General features: G+C 42.1%; 1 protein-coding gene across 2 annotated transcripts; it reads right to left on the bottom strand.

The window, feature by feature from the left end:
* Positions 1-7,800: 7,800 nt before the first annotated feature.
* On the bottom strand, positions 7,801-17,156 carry LOC108136327 (probable ATP-dependent RNA helicase CG8611). Of its 2 annotated transcripts, XM_017257429.2 has the most exons (5): positions 17,024-17,156; positions 15,024-16,960; positions 14,536-14,963; positions 9,141-9,330; positions 7,801-8,667 (listed from the first exon to the last, which is right to left on the bottom strand). In XM_017257429.2, exons 1-5 carry the CDS (start codon positions 17,081-17,083, stop codon positions 8,385-8,387), a joined length of 2,898 nt encoding a protein of 965 aa, XP_017112918.1. In that variant the 5' UTR covers positions 17,084-17,156; the 3' UTR covers positions 7,801-8,384. The 2 variants fall into 2 exon arrangements, with proteins under 2 accessions (XP_017112918.1, XP_041566710.1); XM_041710776.1 differs by having other exon boundaries at positions 15,024-17,156.
* Between the last annotated feature and the right edge of the window lie 148 nt (positions 17,157-17,304).

A 17,304-nucleotide genomic window follows, 5' to 3' on the forward strand; every position in this document is an offset into this window, starting at 1 on the left:
TTCAATGTTTAGGCCAAAAATACCATCATATATTTGACCATTTTTATTGTTCAAGAGTGATTTAAAAAACTTTGACAAATACAAGCAATTAATCTTTTCGTTTATAAATTAAATGGGCTTTAGCTTGGTATAAAATTAGCAAAATTAAAATTAACCAAATCTGTGACAAATCTTGGCCATTTATCTTTTCGGCTGCAAATTGAATGGGTTTCCGAGAGGTGTAACCTCCGCTGTCTGTCCCCTTCTGAGGCCATAAATCTCGGTTACTTCCGCTGCTTCACACACCCGTGCCCGGCAGTCCTTTGCATTTCTTATGGCTTCCTTGGGCCGCTCTAAACTGCATATCCTTGGGCCGAAGTGCAGTGGGTGGACTTTTGAATCCCGAGTACCGTATTCCGAATCCCGAATCCGCGGACTGTCAGCTTCTTTGTCCATTTGGCAGCCGTTGCTTTGATTTATGTGCATTATCCTGGACACGTGTGCGCACAAATTGATCCTTTATGAGCATTTTGCGGTTAATAATGCAGCGGCACGTGCCGAAATGTCGAGCGTTAAGTGTAAATGATAAGCTCGTCCTTGAGTGGGTGTACTACTTACATGTGGAAATGGAGATGGAGGAGGTCCCTTCTTGGGGTTAAGTGTTAGTTTGTTTTTGTGCCGAGTCCGGTTCCGAGTGACTCGGAGTGCTTGACATGTGACACCTTTTGAGCGACCCGTGCTCTGTTAGTTTTTCGTTTTCCGATTTTAAAGCGCTTAGTGCCCGGGATAAATCCGAAATCGCAAATGCCACTTCACACTTAATTTGCTCATAATGCCCGACGTAATCCCTTGACTGGGCCGCAGGACAACCCCTGCCATCCAGCTAATATCCTGCCAATTACGCCGGCAACAACAATATTTTCCCTGCCACTTTCCACCACCGGAAAAGCAGAGTCACCCCAATAATGGGAACAACAGTGGCAGCGGAGTTTTTACAGATTTCACGAAAAACAGAGTGAGGATCAGATGGGTTGGATCTTATCATCCGGGCTCCGGCTTTCACATATGCCCGGCCTAATGTGACAAATTCATCGAGTCCTTGCCATCCTACCATCCTCGATGTCCTTTTCCAGCATCGCTGATAAGCGCCAAATCTCTTGCCGCATTTTAATCCTTCGAACCATTGACAAATTGAGATGGCTGGCCGCCGATAGAAAATGGCAACAAATGTTTTAATTTAGAATTGGGAGTTGGAATTTGGAATTTGGAATTCCTCGTCGCAGGATTAGGCCGGGAGCGGCAGAAAAAGGACACGGGCAATTGTTCAGCTGTGAAAAGCGTTTGCCCGCCGATCTGATCGGTTAAATTTGAGCCAAAACTTTGAATATTACACGATAACAATCACTTTGCTAAAGGTTCTAAAGAGAAATTATTAAGATTGGTAGGGGTTTTCGTTTTAACACCCATAATGTATTCCGTTTTTAATGATCATAGCGCTAAATAAATTTGTAAATTATTAAACACACTAATCTAATATTTTTAATGCCATTGAACTTTATGTCTTTATGTTTATTAGGTTAAAAAGCAATGAAAAGCTTTCAATTTACTGATGGTATTAATATAATATAGTATTTACAAGTTATAAAATGTAAGGTTTGAATTTATTTTAAATAAACTTTTATTTTATTTATTTGTAGTAGCCAGAGTATAAAATTTCGTACCTTATTTGTAAAAATCGTAGTTTTAAGGCTATGTTTTCTTATAAAATAATATATATTAAAGTTTAAATTCCAATTTGTGTAATTAAATAACATTTTATTCAAAAATATATTCAATAACGCAACATTGTTGTAGAAGAGAAACAAAAGGGTATGCCCCTAAGATAATTTGATTTTTTATATCCTGCAACTTTGTTTTTCACCTGATTACAATGGCAGTTTGATTTAATAGAGATCACAAGGCCGGACAAACAGAAAAGCCAAAGTCAATGCTTCTGGCTTTAATATTTTATTTCGTTTTCTGGGTTTTTGCCATTTTATGGCAATTTCCAATTCCCAATTATAACGCAACGCGATTGCGTGCCATAAATGACAAGCTCTTATGAATTCGCGAGACGTTGCCCTGGAATTATGATTTCATGTGCCACAGCCTTGACTGTGGGAAGCCCTTGAAAGGATCGCTGCCTGTGCCGAGAGGTAAGAGCACCCACACTGGACAGGAAACTGGCAAAAGGATGAGCTCGAATTATGCCCATCGACCGCATCCTAACCAATTATGGTCATTAAATTGGCATTTGAAATGCTGAAATGCTGAAGCACTGAAATGCCAAGCCAAGGAATAACCGAAACTATTTAATTCTGATTTAATTCTCTGACGTTGGCGATGGCGATGGCGATGGCGGTTGACGGCCAGCGGAGCAGAATGCCAATGCCACCCGTACGGTGAACAACTGTCATAAAAATCACGCAGCGGAAATTATTTTGTCACCATTTATAATTGCATTGTCACAGCGCCAGTCAATAGTGCTCTGCGCTGCTGTTATTATTGTGATTGGAGGGTGTTGAAAGTAACACCCCGCACATTAAATCAAGTGCCACCCCCCCCCCAACCACCCAACCGCCCAACCACCCATCGTCATACATAAATTATTGAAAAATCATTCTACAAATAAACCCAGCGGAGCCAACAAGGACTCAACAGACAAGTAAATAAAAGCCACCACCTTTTGGGCCGCAGGACCACAGGAAAAAGGACACGCTCTGACTGTGTTGATTGCTTTGACAAGACCGCAAATAAAGCAGTAAATAACTGAGCTGGCAAGTGGGTGGATGGGTGGATCGGTTGGATTGGGTGGATTTCGGGTGACATCGGACCCGGGTTACATTGCGCATACGCCGCGTGGCCAGCAGGAGCAGTGGATCCACTCGCAGATTTAGGGGGAATCTTCAAAAGTGCACAAAAAGCAACTCCTTTTATAACAATAATAAGTAAAAAAAAAGAAAACACTTTTTGGTTTTCAGTGGGGTTTCTCCTGTGTGAAGAGATTAAAAAAGTTCGGAAAATGTATAGGAGTATACAAAGTTAAATTGTAGTTTATTTATTAATAAACTAAATACATCATATCTAATACTGATAATACTTCTTTATTTGCCATATTTTTTTGCCAAATGATTTTAGTCTGTTAAACAAAGTTTAACTGGAATTTATTTAATCAATGACAAAAAATATTATGTAAAATACTTCGGATAATATACATTTTTGTCTGATAATTATAATTATTTACTGATAGATTTTGCATTAATTTTTAAAAATTTAAAAATAATCTTAAGTATAATTCCAATGAGCTTAGATACCAAAATAATAAATCTGACTAATACAATTTTAATAACATAGTTAACATATTAAAGTAATCAAATAATTTAAATCATGACGCAATATATTAAATATCCTTAAGTAAATATTAAAAAAAATTCGTTAGTACTTCAGTTTGTTATTGGCACATTTTCTGATTGATTTTGGCCCACTGTGCACGGTTGGCCTCGCCACAGGCAAATCCAATTAATTTCATAGCGCCTAAAAACTTTAAGCGCAAGCGTCGAAGCACAGCTAACACAGCCTCCATCTGGCCTCCTCTAAAACCCCCCTCCACCCTTAACCCCACACCACCCCCAGGGCCAATGCCCACCCCCATGGAAAATGCCGGGATTCGTGGGTCGTCAGCTTCCGTTTCCGTTTGAACGAGTGCCCGTCTATTTATTTGCAAATGCAACTTGTCCAATTTGACAGTTGTCGCTTGCGAATGTCACCCAGTAAATCCGAATCCCAATCCCAATCCCATTCCCTTTCCCATTCCCATTGCCAATTCCAAACCTCCTCTCCGTCAGTGAAGCGTAAAGTGTGAAGGCCTGTAACGAGGCATATTGTGATTGGATTTGTGTAAATTTATTTATGTTAATTAGTTTCAATTTGATTTAATTTGCCCGGCGAAGTGAACAGAGAGCGGGGCGAAGAGGGCGAGGGGGTGCTGGCAATTAAAAGCACGTTAAAAACGCATTTAGCAAGCATGCCGGGGTGGCTATAACTTGGGACCCGTTTAGGCCGAAAACGAAGCGAAATCGGCTAATGACAGCCGCATCAATCCGCTGCGCTAACAAAGCGTTGAAGAAATCACTTTACCAGCGGCGTCCCATAAAACGCAGCCGTGCGCTCTGAGAAATGGGCACCGAAAAGGCTTCGAAGGCTCCAAAAGATCTAAACGATCTCCCAGCAGATCCCCAATCCGCAATTCGCAATCCCCAGTCCACAATCCCATTCCCAATCCCAATCCAGTCGAAATGACAACGAGACATGCGAGCAAATGAAATCAAATCAAACCAAATGACTCGGAACCCGCGAGTCCGGCTCCTTCGACGAAAACTCTAATTTGTTGATAATTTGCGACCGCAGCTGAGTCCGAATGCTGGATACTGTGGTCATGGGTACATATATCAGAGGCCCGCTGACCGCCAACGATGCCCCACGGGTGACTCTCGGGATCTGGCTGGCAGTATGCTATATGCTTCATGCTATATAGTACGGATCGGCCGGCGGCTGGGCAAACTCACCAAGCGGTACTTCCGCTGCTTGGCTAAAATGAAAAGGAAACCCGCTGAACGGGAAAATACAGACAGCTAATATACCCTAACTGGGCTTAAAACAAATATATTACTAGCCAAATTTTTTTTTTCTGTGAGGTTGTTGTGATGATTAGAATATTTCTGATATATTAAAATTTTTAATATCTTAACTATCTAAAATTTTAAAACACCTTTTTTAGGCACAGAAATAAAAGGAAAAGATGCTATTAAATTGTATATAAATTGTACTGTATATATAAATAAACTTACATCTAAAATAGGATTTCTTAAATAATACTTCCAAAATTTTTTCATAGTCTCTACAAATAATTTAAAATATCTAAATATGTGTATTTAGGTTTTCAAAAAACCGATCATTAGGGGAACAAAACAGATTGTTTGTAACTTGTTATTATATTTTATATTTCAAGACCTATCTGTTGAATAAATAATTTATGAGCAATAATAAAAGATTAAGCAACAATAATATTATAATAATTATAACAAAAGCCCCCTAATTTGGCAAATAAAAACGAGTATCAAATATAACCCGAACATACATTTTTCCAGGGTAACAATACTTCTCCGATCAGAACGAGTAGGAGCTAAAAAGCCAGCAAAAGATGAGAGCTGGTGCTGCTTGGATTTATGGCGCACAGCGCCAACTGCCAATTTAAAGACAATTTGGCCAAGAGGCGCGATTTCGGCTAAATTGCAACACAAATGCAAACAATTAGGGACTTTTTGCAGCAGCAGCAGCAGCAGTGCAGTTGCAGCGGTTGCAGCCGCCCCACTGGAAGGTCATCCGAGGTTCCAGATTCGAGATCCGAGATCGGAGATCCCAGGGAGATGACGGATGATCTTTCAGTACCCACGAAATACCGCCCCAGTTGAGCGTCGAAATTAATTGGTTTTTAGCGCGAGGCGACGATGGATAAAAATGGGAATGTGCTGGTTTGGCTTACTCGTTGGATGCTGCGGATGCGTAGAACAGAAGCAGAAATGGATTTTAATTACAATAGCTTCTTAAGGATATGCCCACGGAGCTAGGCCTATTTTATAACCTCGTATATAAACTTAAACAGAAGTGCATTTAATATATAATTATATGGTTAAGCAGACGGAAATTAAGGGTGTATTATATTTAATACAACATGCAAATGCAATAAATGTGTTAAAAACATTACAACAAATATCAAACCAACAGAGGAGATACACTCTAAAATATTAAAGAAAAATATATTCAGTGTTTGTAAAATAAATTAAATTCTTTATATGACAATAAAAATACATTTATTTTAAAGACAAGATCTTTAGTATAATGTGCTCAAAATATATATTTTTTTTTTGTCTAAGATATTTAAAATGGATTAATCATTTTTATACTCTTACTAAAGTAAGCGCAGATGCATTAAATAAATATTTAATTTATAAGATAAATAATTTATGATACGTAGAATCAAAAAGAAATAAGTGTAAGACTGTCCACCATGTAACACCCAAAATCGGCTAACAGCCAACATCTGTTGTTAATCCCCGCCAGACTTTCGATTGATTCAAGCCCAGTGTTCGCATGTGTGATTAGGACCGATCTAATTGGATCAACTCCTGCTGCTGTTGGGATCTCGGGAAAAGTGGCTTTTCACCACCCTCGCTTGCGGCAAAGGGTTGGCCGTGGAAAATTACTAATGTGATTGCACTAATGGCTCGAATTATAGACGCATTAGGGTAAATTAAAATCCTCCACTCTATTGGAGGAGTTATTGCCGTGTACTGTGTCCAGGGGGTGGTAATAATAATAAAGTTGTAGTGGCGCACTAACAACAATGCCTTTTGTGAGTTCGTTGGTTGGTCAGGTGCAAATGTTGCATGTTTTTGTTGGACCTCCCCCATTTTTTCCTATTTTTCCAGCTCCTTTTTTATTGAAGTATGAAGAGGGGATAGGGGGATTTTCCGACAGCGAGAACGACCCAAAACAGCTGTCAGCATTTTTGTCCTGTCTGGAAAAAGGAAAACTCTAATGTGGCCCACGGCGTTGACAACTGGGTGGAGCCAAAAATAGGTGGGGTTGTCCATGGGTTGGGGGATTGGATTGCCCCCTGCTAAGTGACAATTATTCGTGCTAGTTGTTGGTTTGGTTGCCCAAAGTATTGGTTACGTTACGCGATTGGTTAGCGTTAAGTGGAGTAAAGAATATCCTGGCTTATACTTAAGTCTGATTAGAAATCTACTCACTTATACTATTTTTAACACTCAAATTTAAAACTCAACTCTTTTGTACTTAGTAAATCATAACGAACTAACTTTATAGATATTTTTATAGATATGAACAAAATTGTATATCAAATAACTACCTATAATTATTTCTGAGAAAATAATATGTTAAAATATAAATATGTATTCGCAACTAGCTTTTATACTTATGTACAAAATTGGATAACAAATGCCAATTAAACAAAAGAATTTCTGTAAGTCAATAAAACTTCGTGATAAAATGTGTTAGCAAAAAAATATTTGGGTTTTAAATCTATAAAATTTACTACTGAAAAACTATATGCATAAAATTCCAAATAACTAAAGAAGATAACTCTTTACAAGAATGTGGATTTTTATAAAATATATATTTTTTATGTTCAGATTTTCTCATCAAAATTCTGCAGCTCAAAAATATTTTTTTTATTATATTTTTTATATTTAAAAAAAAAAACACCAGAATCGCATAATAAATTTATAAGAATATAAACAAATGGTATAAAGTTTTGAACTACAAATGTATTTACTAGAGTTTCCGAGTTTCTCAAAGGCATATTTTCCAGCCAGCCCCGAAATCCCCCCATTTCTCCTGATATAAGAAACCCCAGAAGTTGGGGGGTTTCCTTTTAATGGACGCATTTATACCAAAATATTATTTCACATGTTGACACTCGCACGTAATTAGGAATCGACTGCGGCTCGATGGTTCACGCTTGATTGACTTTGACTTTGACTTTGAGTGACACATGGACGTGGGCGTGGGCCAGTGGCCTAATTAAAAATCAATCGCTGAGCGTCTAATTAGGGGCCATTCGATCCCAGTCCCAATCCCGTCGAGAGGACGCAATTAAAGGCCATAATACCCTACGCCTACGCAGCAACTGCGTTTTCAGCCACGTGTCCTGGCGAGGAAAAAAATAAATAAATAAACACGACAATCGTTTGTACAGCGTTTATATGTATCCCATATTTATTTATGCCTTGTCCAACAAATTATGCGCTTCAGTTGCATAAAAAGCCAACACGTGCCAACCTTTGACCCCCGCCGCCGTCGCTGGTGACATTTTCAAAACTGAATGAATCTGCAGTGAGCGGAAAATGGATTTCTAATATTTTCCACACAAAAACGGACATATTACGGCGCGTAATCAAAAAGAAAAAAAAATGAAAAAAAAAACAAAAATGGTTAGGAAAAACAGTGGGGAAGAAATGAAAGGAAGCTTAAAATATGCTGGCAGGCGGCCACAACTTTTCCCGCAGGACGTCCGGGCTTAAAAGTTGAGAAAAATGAAACTTTTATGAGCGCATCTCCTTGGGTTTTCTTAGATTTTTACTTAGTTATATATATATATATATGTAATATATATAGGGCAATTTTCTTTTCGATTAAATGGTTGAGCAGGCACAGCGGACAGGCAAAATGGCGCGCATAAAGTGCCGCAAAGTGCTCCGAACTCCATGAGGACCGCACTTCCTCCTCCTGGTCCACTTTCTCCTCCAAGACCTCCTCGTCCTGCACTTAAAATCCTCCGCCTCCTACGCCTGCTTGAGTCGCTTGGCGGGGCCCACTGCCGGCAGTCCGCTGTCGAACTCGGATATGTTCAGGGTCCTCGATTTGCTCAGGCTCTTCATGAAGCTGCTGCGTCCCACTCCGCCGCCCACGAAGCCTCCCCTGGATCCCTGGGGTCCTGGCTTCCGCCGGTCGACCTCTGGCGCTCCTGCTCCTCCATCCCGCTGCTGCAGCTGACGCACCTCTCCGCTCACGGTCGTCGTGAACCGCCGCTTGGCCCGCTTCTGGGCTTGAATCTTCTCGGGATCTCTGCAAGAAAACAAGGGGATGAGCATCAGATTGTGTGATTTATTCAGGATTCTGCCGTCCCCTTAACTGCATACTTAACTCAGAATTAATTAGCTATAGAAAACTATAGCTAAAATTATTTGCTAATAAAATTGGAAGGGGAGTATATATGTGTACTAGATTTTAAATAAGTTGGGTCTAAAAGTATATATATTTTATTTATTAATAGATCTCACTTATAATCAGATCGCGATCGTTTGCCCTATCAACTTGTAAGTCTTCTCTATTTATATTGGGCTTAAATGTTGGTTATATCAAATAATTTGTATCAATATATATTTATATTTTATTTAGAAATTTATGTATTACATAAAATTAAATTAATTTAAAGATTAATGTTTTCTAGACTAACTGTAATCATTACATCTACAATATATACATTCTATCAACAGAACCCATATATGTTATATGATGGGTTGAACCCTCTGGCTTACCTTTCCGTGTAGGTCAGTCGATTGGTGGGCGGGGCCGCCTTGGGGGCGGCGTGCTGGGCGGCGAACTTGGAGGGGGCCTCCTTGAGGGCGAAGCTCTTGGCGAAGTGGCCCATGTGGGCGATGCGCACGTTGAAGATGGGCTTCAGCTCCTTGGGAAACGTCGAGTAGAACTTCATCCAGGACACAAAAGCTGCGGCGAGATGGGAAAAGCGGAGATGTTAATGCCTTTAGAATTAATTGATGTCTTGGCTTAAGTGCTGGCGCATGTGTGTGTATGTCGAGTGTGTGCGAGCCGCATTCATTACAAAATAAATTTGTTAAAATGACAAATGAGCAGTGTCAGCAAAGGATTTCACATCCACAATAGACACGGGTATTGTGTGCGAAGGGATACATGTATGTACGTACACACATTGTGTACACGCTTGTGGTTCGCTGTTGTGTGAGCATGTCCTTGCTAATTACGCAGCACTTATGCCAGGCAATTCCAAATTATACAACAATGATATCAAATTACCAACAGAGCAGAGCCACTCAGGACCGCAATTGTTACCCCGATAAGCATCTCTCGCCGGCGGAGTGGGATATGTAAATGTGATGTGGAATGAAAAGTGCAATGCAAATGCTCAAGCAACGACACTTTCCAAACGAAACGAGACAGATGCGAGTGAGTTGTATCCTTTCCAAGGCTATCCCTTTCCAGGGATATGCCAAAGAATTTGGCTACAACATTAAATAGGATAATGAGTATCAACAGAGAGCGATACAAGTTGCATATAAAATAAACACTCAAGGAGGTTACTTTTTGAATTAAACCAAACTTATTATTTAAAATGATAGACGAATGATGGAGAACTGCTTCTTCGAAATAAACTACAAAGTATATTATTATTTATTCAATACTAAATAACAACCTCTGAATTTTTTAGTTTTATTTCTATAACGAAGAGTCTAAAACTGTAGTTTAAAGGCTTTTTTTTAATCGACATAAGTTTTATTTTGATACTTTCGTGGTGTTTATTTAATACTCATCTTATTACACAATAGTTTAAACAATAGTTTAGTTTCTATGGCAATTTTTTTTGGTGTACTTTACTTTGTTATTTGCATAAATTAATTAAAATAGAAAAATAAATAAACACTAAAAATTGTACCCCCTTAAAAAGGCAACTATTATTTTGGATGTTAGAGAAATGAAGGGGATATGTTTCTCCAACTAGCCAAGAATGTGTTACTCATCACATAGCAAGACGCTAAATTAGCTTTAATAAACTAGTGGCCCTTCCGTTCCCAGGCCCTCGTAATTGACTGCCAAGGAACCGCAGATCCCGGCCACACACACCGAAACCCCCAGCTCCAGGATAACCTTCAGCTGAGGACAACTCCCAAATGAACTCGTGAATCCTGGCGGGCAAAAACAGGAAGCTGGGAGGGATGGGCAGGCCCACTAGAGAGTCAGAAGGCCAGAGATGGATGCAAAGACGTTCCTGCCCCGGCAATTAACTCGCAGTCGTCCTTCTTCTGCACCCGCATGTCCTTTTTTTTTTGGGGGGGCGCAAAGGGGGGGGATGGGACCAAAGTCTCGAAGTCAAGCCCTGGGCTTTCTGGTTCTGGATTCTGGGCTCTGGACTCGGGATTCTGGCTTAATTGCCGCAAATGCGATTACGGCCAAGTGGCAGACATTAGGCAAACAAAAAGTATGACGGCAGCGGATGTTTAGAGACGTCTGCCAGCCGGAAGTGGCGAATAAAATAAATGTCATTCGAAGGGGAGACTGCGGCTTGCGGCGTGCGGCATGCGGAATACGGAATCCACCGCAGAAGCCGCACAAAATGGCTTTTTATGCCATTGTCTCGGTGGTTTTCTCTGGATTTGCTGGCTTTTCAGGAGCAAGGGCTGCCACTCCGGGTGGTTTCTTCTTCAGCGCGCGTGTCCATGCGGTTTGTGTAGGCGTGGCAAATTGTTGTGATTGTTTTTCAGTCCACCCATTGCCATTGCCATTGCCATTGCCATTTCCCTTACCATTGCCGTTTCCATTTCCACAACCTCCCCAAACGAAGGGCTTTCCTTTCACTTGATACCCGACGCAGAGCTAATCGGGGGTGTCGCCATCAGGGGCTTAGTTGTTGTGAAAGGCATTAGCAGAACTCTTTTCAGCGGCATAATATGCGAAACAATGGCTGGAATATACCATTAAATACGCCAAAAATGATTGTAAGTCAAAAGGGAACTATGAGGATCAGAGAGGTTGTCAGCGGATTATCCTGCTCTTAAAAACAGATGTTTTTGGAGAGAAACTCTATGCGTATTTAGTTATTTGAAAATAATTATTATAGTACTTGTTATTTAATTATGTATTCATATTGTTAAAGACTATTTGAATTGAATGGGACCTAAATAGAAAATTATAAGCTATTCTCAATTAAATGGTAAGTATGAGTATCATAATTTTGAAAAACAGATGCTTTTGGAGAGAGATATATAAATTGAGAAATACATATATTTGAATCAAGTAATTCGAAAAAAAACTATAAGAGTGTTAAGGACTATTTAAATGGTATGAATATACTTTATAGTAGATGTCTCAAGATCATACTTTGTAAAAAAACAATTCGATTTTAAAATCAAAATCAAATAATTATTTGTAATATGCTGCTTTTCCACCGCCCGTACCCGTACCTTTTGTCTTACAGCTTTGCAACGCACTGTAGCACAAACTACTGAAAGTTTAAAAAGCCGCCTCTGAAGACAAAAAGTGAATTCCGAGTTGAAAATTGTTTCAATTACCGATGCAATGCAAGTCGCAGATGTTCTTCCCTCTCTTTCCCGGCCTGTATGTCTCCGCACTACCCGTCTCTTTCGCCCGCCCGGCTTGCTGTCCCTTTCTGGCTGCCTTTTATCTGCTGCTTTGTACAGTTTTGTTCAAGCGTAATACTTTTTAATGGCTTTTTGATTGGACGCAGCAGAGCAGCAGCAACAGAAGCAGTAGCTGTAGCAGTAGCAGTAGCAGTAGAAAACTGCATCCTCCTGGATACTTTATCCCATTCCCCGTCTCTTTCGGCCCCGGCTATTGCCATCTCTTTCGGGCATTTTGGCATTTTGGTTGCTCTGCTCTTAAGTTTTGCCAAGTGGCTTCCTGTCTTGACGCTTGACTCGGCGCTTAAGTGCAATTTGCGTTGCCATTTTGACCGACTCTCAACTCTCGACTCTCGACTCTGCCCGCTTTTATACATCCTTTATCCTTTATTTATCTTGCTGTTTTGCCATTGTTTTGCGATATTTCGCTCAGTTTCCGTTTCCTGTTTCGAGTCGCCATCAGCCATCAAAGGAGTTCGTTCCCCCATTCCCAGACTTTTATTATATGGCCCGCTTTTTGGGTGCCTTTTCCCCCATTTATGATTCATTTTGGGTGCCTCTTTTCGATTAGAATCGCTTCCACTTGCCTGCCACTCCTTTATGTCCTTTATGTTTCAATCGCAGGAAAATGGGGAAAAACATCGTCTGGATTTTCTCAACCCTTCAAAAGCGCCTTGGTAACATCTAATTAACTTTTTTTCTAGCCTTTCCAACGCTGCAATTACACTTTCAGCAGGATACTAATGAAATGAATATCAGACAGGGAGATACCTTGTAAAATGATTATTTTGAGAAAAGAGTACAATTACTTTTTCTAACTCAGTAAAATGATCTATAAATATGATGATTTATAAATAATATCTTCAGTTTCGAGAGGATAATTATTAAAACAAGCCAACGAAAAACACATTTAATTACCCTTTTGATTTTCTCTATAGAAAAAAAAGCTTTATTGGCAATTATTATTGAATCAGTAGAGGTATTGGTAACAAGGTATATTTTTTTATGAATTTATTTTTATAAACACCTACACTGTTTTTAATGAAACAAGGCTTTGTAATGCTAAAAACGATTATAAAAATTCAAGCAACAATTTCGGAACAACAAATTACCAAGGATCAAAGGTTTTCTTTTTGGGAAAATTATTATTTTTAAAACTTTTATTAAAAGTTATATACCCTTTTTGTTATTTTTCTAAGGGGTAGCCACTCCCACCCCCGTTTTGAAAGGCAAATAAAATAAAATGTGGAAATAAATGAAGGCAGAAAAAAGGATCAGGCGATGAAAGAAGTCGCTGGTGGTCACTTGCCGCGATGACGGATGTGGGTGGTAGTGGGTGCTGGATGGTGGGTGGTGCTTTGCGGTGGGTGGTTGGAGGTCGCCGAAAGAGGCGGATGGAAAGGGGGATTCATTTGACACGCAATCGAAATTAACTTCAAATATGAAATAATTTTTGTGTTTTTAACGCGCGCTGCCCCGTGGATGATAACTGGGGTGTGGGGTGAGGGGTTTGGGGGGCGGTCAAAAGAGCGGGGGCGTGGCTCGTGCTACCAACTTATAATTGGAAAAATAGCCGAGCGTTTGTGGGTTTTTGTGTTTTTGTATTTTTGTATTTCTCTTTTTTTCACCCACCGGAGTGTTGTAAAAAATCGTAATTACAAAGTTAATGTTCTTTGGTGAAAGGATTAAATTGCTAGTTTGTCCTGGGATCGGAGTTGGGGCAATTGGAAAAGTAAGTACCATGGGAACTCATCAAATGGCTCGGGATCGGGATAAATAAGGGTCCAAATTGGGTCTCTGTATATGTTTTAAATATGAAAAAATGAAACGGGCTGCCTGTGGTAATCGAACGATTAAATGCTATTGATTGAAGTTGATATTCTTGAAGTGGAAATAAATTGGGACCGTGTTAAAAAGAAAAACAAATTTCTTTTGCCGAATTTTCTAAGATTTTGAAAGCTGGCAGAATCTGGAGACCATAACTTCACTTATCAGACTTTAATTTCAAAGATTGTGAATTCATTCTCTGAAAATCTGCATTCAAATTTATAAATTTACTGATAGTAAATTTTATGGCCCTTTTTCATGTTCAGTTTTTTAAAATTTTAATTGGTTTGCTGAAAGGTTATCTAAATCTTTTATAGCCCATATTTTGACTAATTGGCCATCGATTTCAATGTTACTTATAAAGATTGTGGATTCATTCCCAAATTATCTACATTCAAATAAATAACTTTACTGAAGGTCAATTTTCGGCCCCATTTTAATGTTTGATATTTCTAAATGGTGAACCAAAACGACACTTCTACAAATCATAACCATATTTCCAAGTTTTTGACAATTTCTTAAAGCTTATGGTTGAGCCATCCTTAAAAACAATTTAGTTTAAAAGGTCAAACTTTGTGCTGAACACAAATATTGATATTGATTGATATATGTTCCCTACATAGAAATATTTATGGATGAATAAATAAAGAGGAATATTTATGTACTTGTTGTGGACGATTTCAGGATGACATAGACCTCAAATAACACCTACCTTTGCAGGACTTGTCGTGCAACTCGCGATCGTCCTCGAGCAGCGTCTGGAACTTGTGCTGCAGGTTGGAGGCCGCCTCCTGCACCGTCCTGGCCTCGTCGTCCTTGGGCAGCAGGGTCTGCAGATAGGCGTACATGTCGCCCTGCTGGATGCGAATGCGCTTCTTCTCCAGGTGCCGCACGAACTGCGCCTCGCTGGGTGCCAGAAAGAGCACGGCCCGTCCCCTGCGGCCCGCTCGCGCCGTGCGACCCACGCGGTGGACGAAATCGGCGGTGGTTTGCGGCGGCGTGTACTGCACCACCAGCTTGATGTCGGGCACATCGATGCCGCGGCCCACCACATCGGTGGCCAGTAGGACGCAGCTGGGGCACTCGCGGAAGCCACGGAAGACGCCCTGTCGCTCCGTCTGCGTCATGGAGCCATGCAGTCTTGTGGAGAAAATAGAGGGTTACACAAACTAAGACATTGCAGGCACACAAACAACTCACTTGAAGAAGCGCAGACCCTGCAGCAGCGGGGTATCGGCATCCCCGTCCGAGTCCTCCGCCTCCTGGTCGTCTTCCTCGTCCAGAACGCGCCTGGTCAGCGCCTCGTTCAACATGTCGTGGTGGAAGTTCACCATCTCCGTGGTGCTCATGAACACAATGGCCTTGAACTCCTTGGGGCTGGCGTCCACCTCCTTGGCCAGCAGCGCGGAGAGGGCCACCAGGCGGAGCTTGGGCGGCACCACCACATAGCTGAGCTGCAGGTTGTCGGGAATACTCAGCACCCCGGTCACGTCCTCCTGGTACTCCCCCAGGCCATCGTCCTCCACCGCCAGCAGGGCCTCGATGGTCTCCTTCTGGTAGCCATCCTTCGACTTGAGCGCCGCACTGGCCGCCTCGTCGCTGTTGTCGATGTACAGGGGGTTGCGCAGGGTCAGACCGGCCAGCTGCTGGACCTGCGAGGTCAGCGTGGCACTCAGCAGCATGCGCTGCAGCTGGGCCAGGTGCTCCTTGTCCTCGCACTCCGCCCGCTGCTTGTCGATGGCCTCCACCAACTGCTTCACATCGCGCTCGTAGCCCAGCTCCAGCAGGCGATCCGCCTCGTCCAGGATGAGGAACTGCAGCTTCGTCAGCTTGAAGTTGGCCGTGTGCAGCAGGTGGTCCACCAGGCGACCCGGCGTGCCCACCAGCACATTGATGCCCTTCCTCAGCCTGGCCTTCTCGCTCTTGCGGCTCTCGCCGCCCAGCAGGGAGCCGGGCACGATCCAGGTGTAGGGCTTGACCAGCTTCTGGACCAGCTCGTACGTCTGGATGACCAGCTCCCGGGTGGGCACTATCACCAGGGCCAGCACGCCGTCCTTGCGCTGCACTCGGGGCTGCTGCTTCTGCAGCAGTTCCACCAAGGGCAGGGCGTAGGCCAGCGTCTTGCCCGAGCCCGTCTGCGAGCGCACCAGCACATCCTTGCCCAGCAGCACCTCGGGTATCGTCTTCTGCTGCACACTGGTCAGCTCGCGTATGCCGAGCAGATCCTCCAGGTTCTTCACCGCATGTGGATGCAGTCCCAAAGTGGATATCTTCGAGCCCGTGAAGATGGTCTCCTTGACGGGCTTCACTGCACGCTGGCCCAGTTGCTTGAGGGCCTCCACATCGCTTTGGTCGAAGAGGCCTATCTTCTTGGTGCGAAAACGGTTTTGGGTTGCGGTTTCCCCAGCTTTTGATGGAGTTTGCAGGGTCTTTTTGGTGTCCTCTTTTGTGGGTTGGGGTTTTTCGGAGGCTTCCTTAGCTGCCTCTTCACCGGATTCAGCCGATTCCTTAGCTAAATCTTTTGTGGGCCCTTCTGTTGACCTGTCCTTGGCATTCTCCTCTTTCTCGCTGGCTTCCTGATCCTCGCCAGCCTCCTGCCGCCGCTTGTTTCTCCGCTCCTCGTCCATTTGAGCCCGGAAAATGTCGCCTGCCCTGGGCATTTGATTGGGGTTCTTGGGTTTTCGGTGGTTTTTCAGGGCACGCGTGAGCTGCTCATCGCTGAGTTTTAGCACAGGTTTTCCCTGCCTCTGCTTTTTGCCCAATCTCTCGGCTCTGGTGATTTTTGGCTTGGCTTTTTGAGTGGTGACCACGGGTTTTGTGGTCACATTCAGCATGAAATCATCGCCCAAAATGCTGCTTTTAGCAGGTGCTTTCGAGGGGCTAGCATTGAACATAAGATCTCCGGAGGATATAGTAGATTTAGGGGCGGCAACTGAAGGACTGGAAGGCACTTTGCCTGTAGAACTTGAAGATGCAGTGGAATTTGTGGCATTTAAGGGACCTGCATTTGTAGGTGCCACTTTCGTGGTGGCCGCCCTTCTGCGCACCACAATCGCCTTGACTTTGGGCTTCTCCACATCGAATTGAAAGTCAAAATCCTGAGATTTTTGTACACGTTTTTTAACCGATTGCACGGGCTTTTGATGAAAATGCAACGAACAATATGAAATTACATACTTAAACCAGCGAAAGTCACTTACTTGTTGTTTTTTCTGGGCCGCAGGTCTGGAATTCACATTCAGCGTTATATTATCCACCATTTTTGGGCATTTGTGGTACTGGATCAAGGGAAATGAAAGGAATTTTTTGTAAATAAAATAAAACGTGCGCGTCTCTTCTTATTATTTTGCACATTCACCGCGAAGCGCTCACATAAACAGCTGTGCGCTGGCCAGTGCTGCCCATAGAAGTTGCACAAGGAACACGCAGGCGCCAGAATTTGAATTTATTTGGTTGAGTGCATTAATTTATTCATTAATAT

Source organism: Drosophila elegans, unplaced genomic scaffold, assembly GCF_018152505.1.
Source record: "Drosophila elegans isolate 14027-0461.03 unplaced genomic scaffold, ASM1815250v1 contig_149, whole genome shotgun sequence".
In the NCBI taxonomy this organism is placed as follows: domain Eukaryota; kingdom Metazoa; phylum Arthropoda; class Insecta; order Diptera; family Drosophilidae; genus Drosophila; species Drosophila elegans.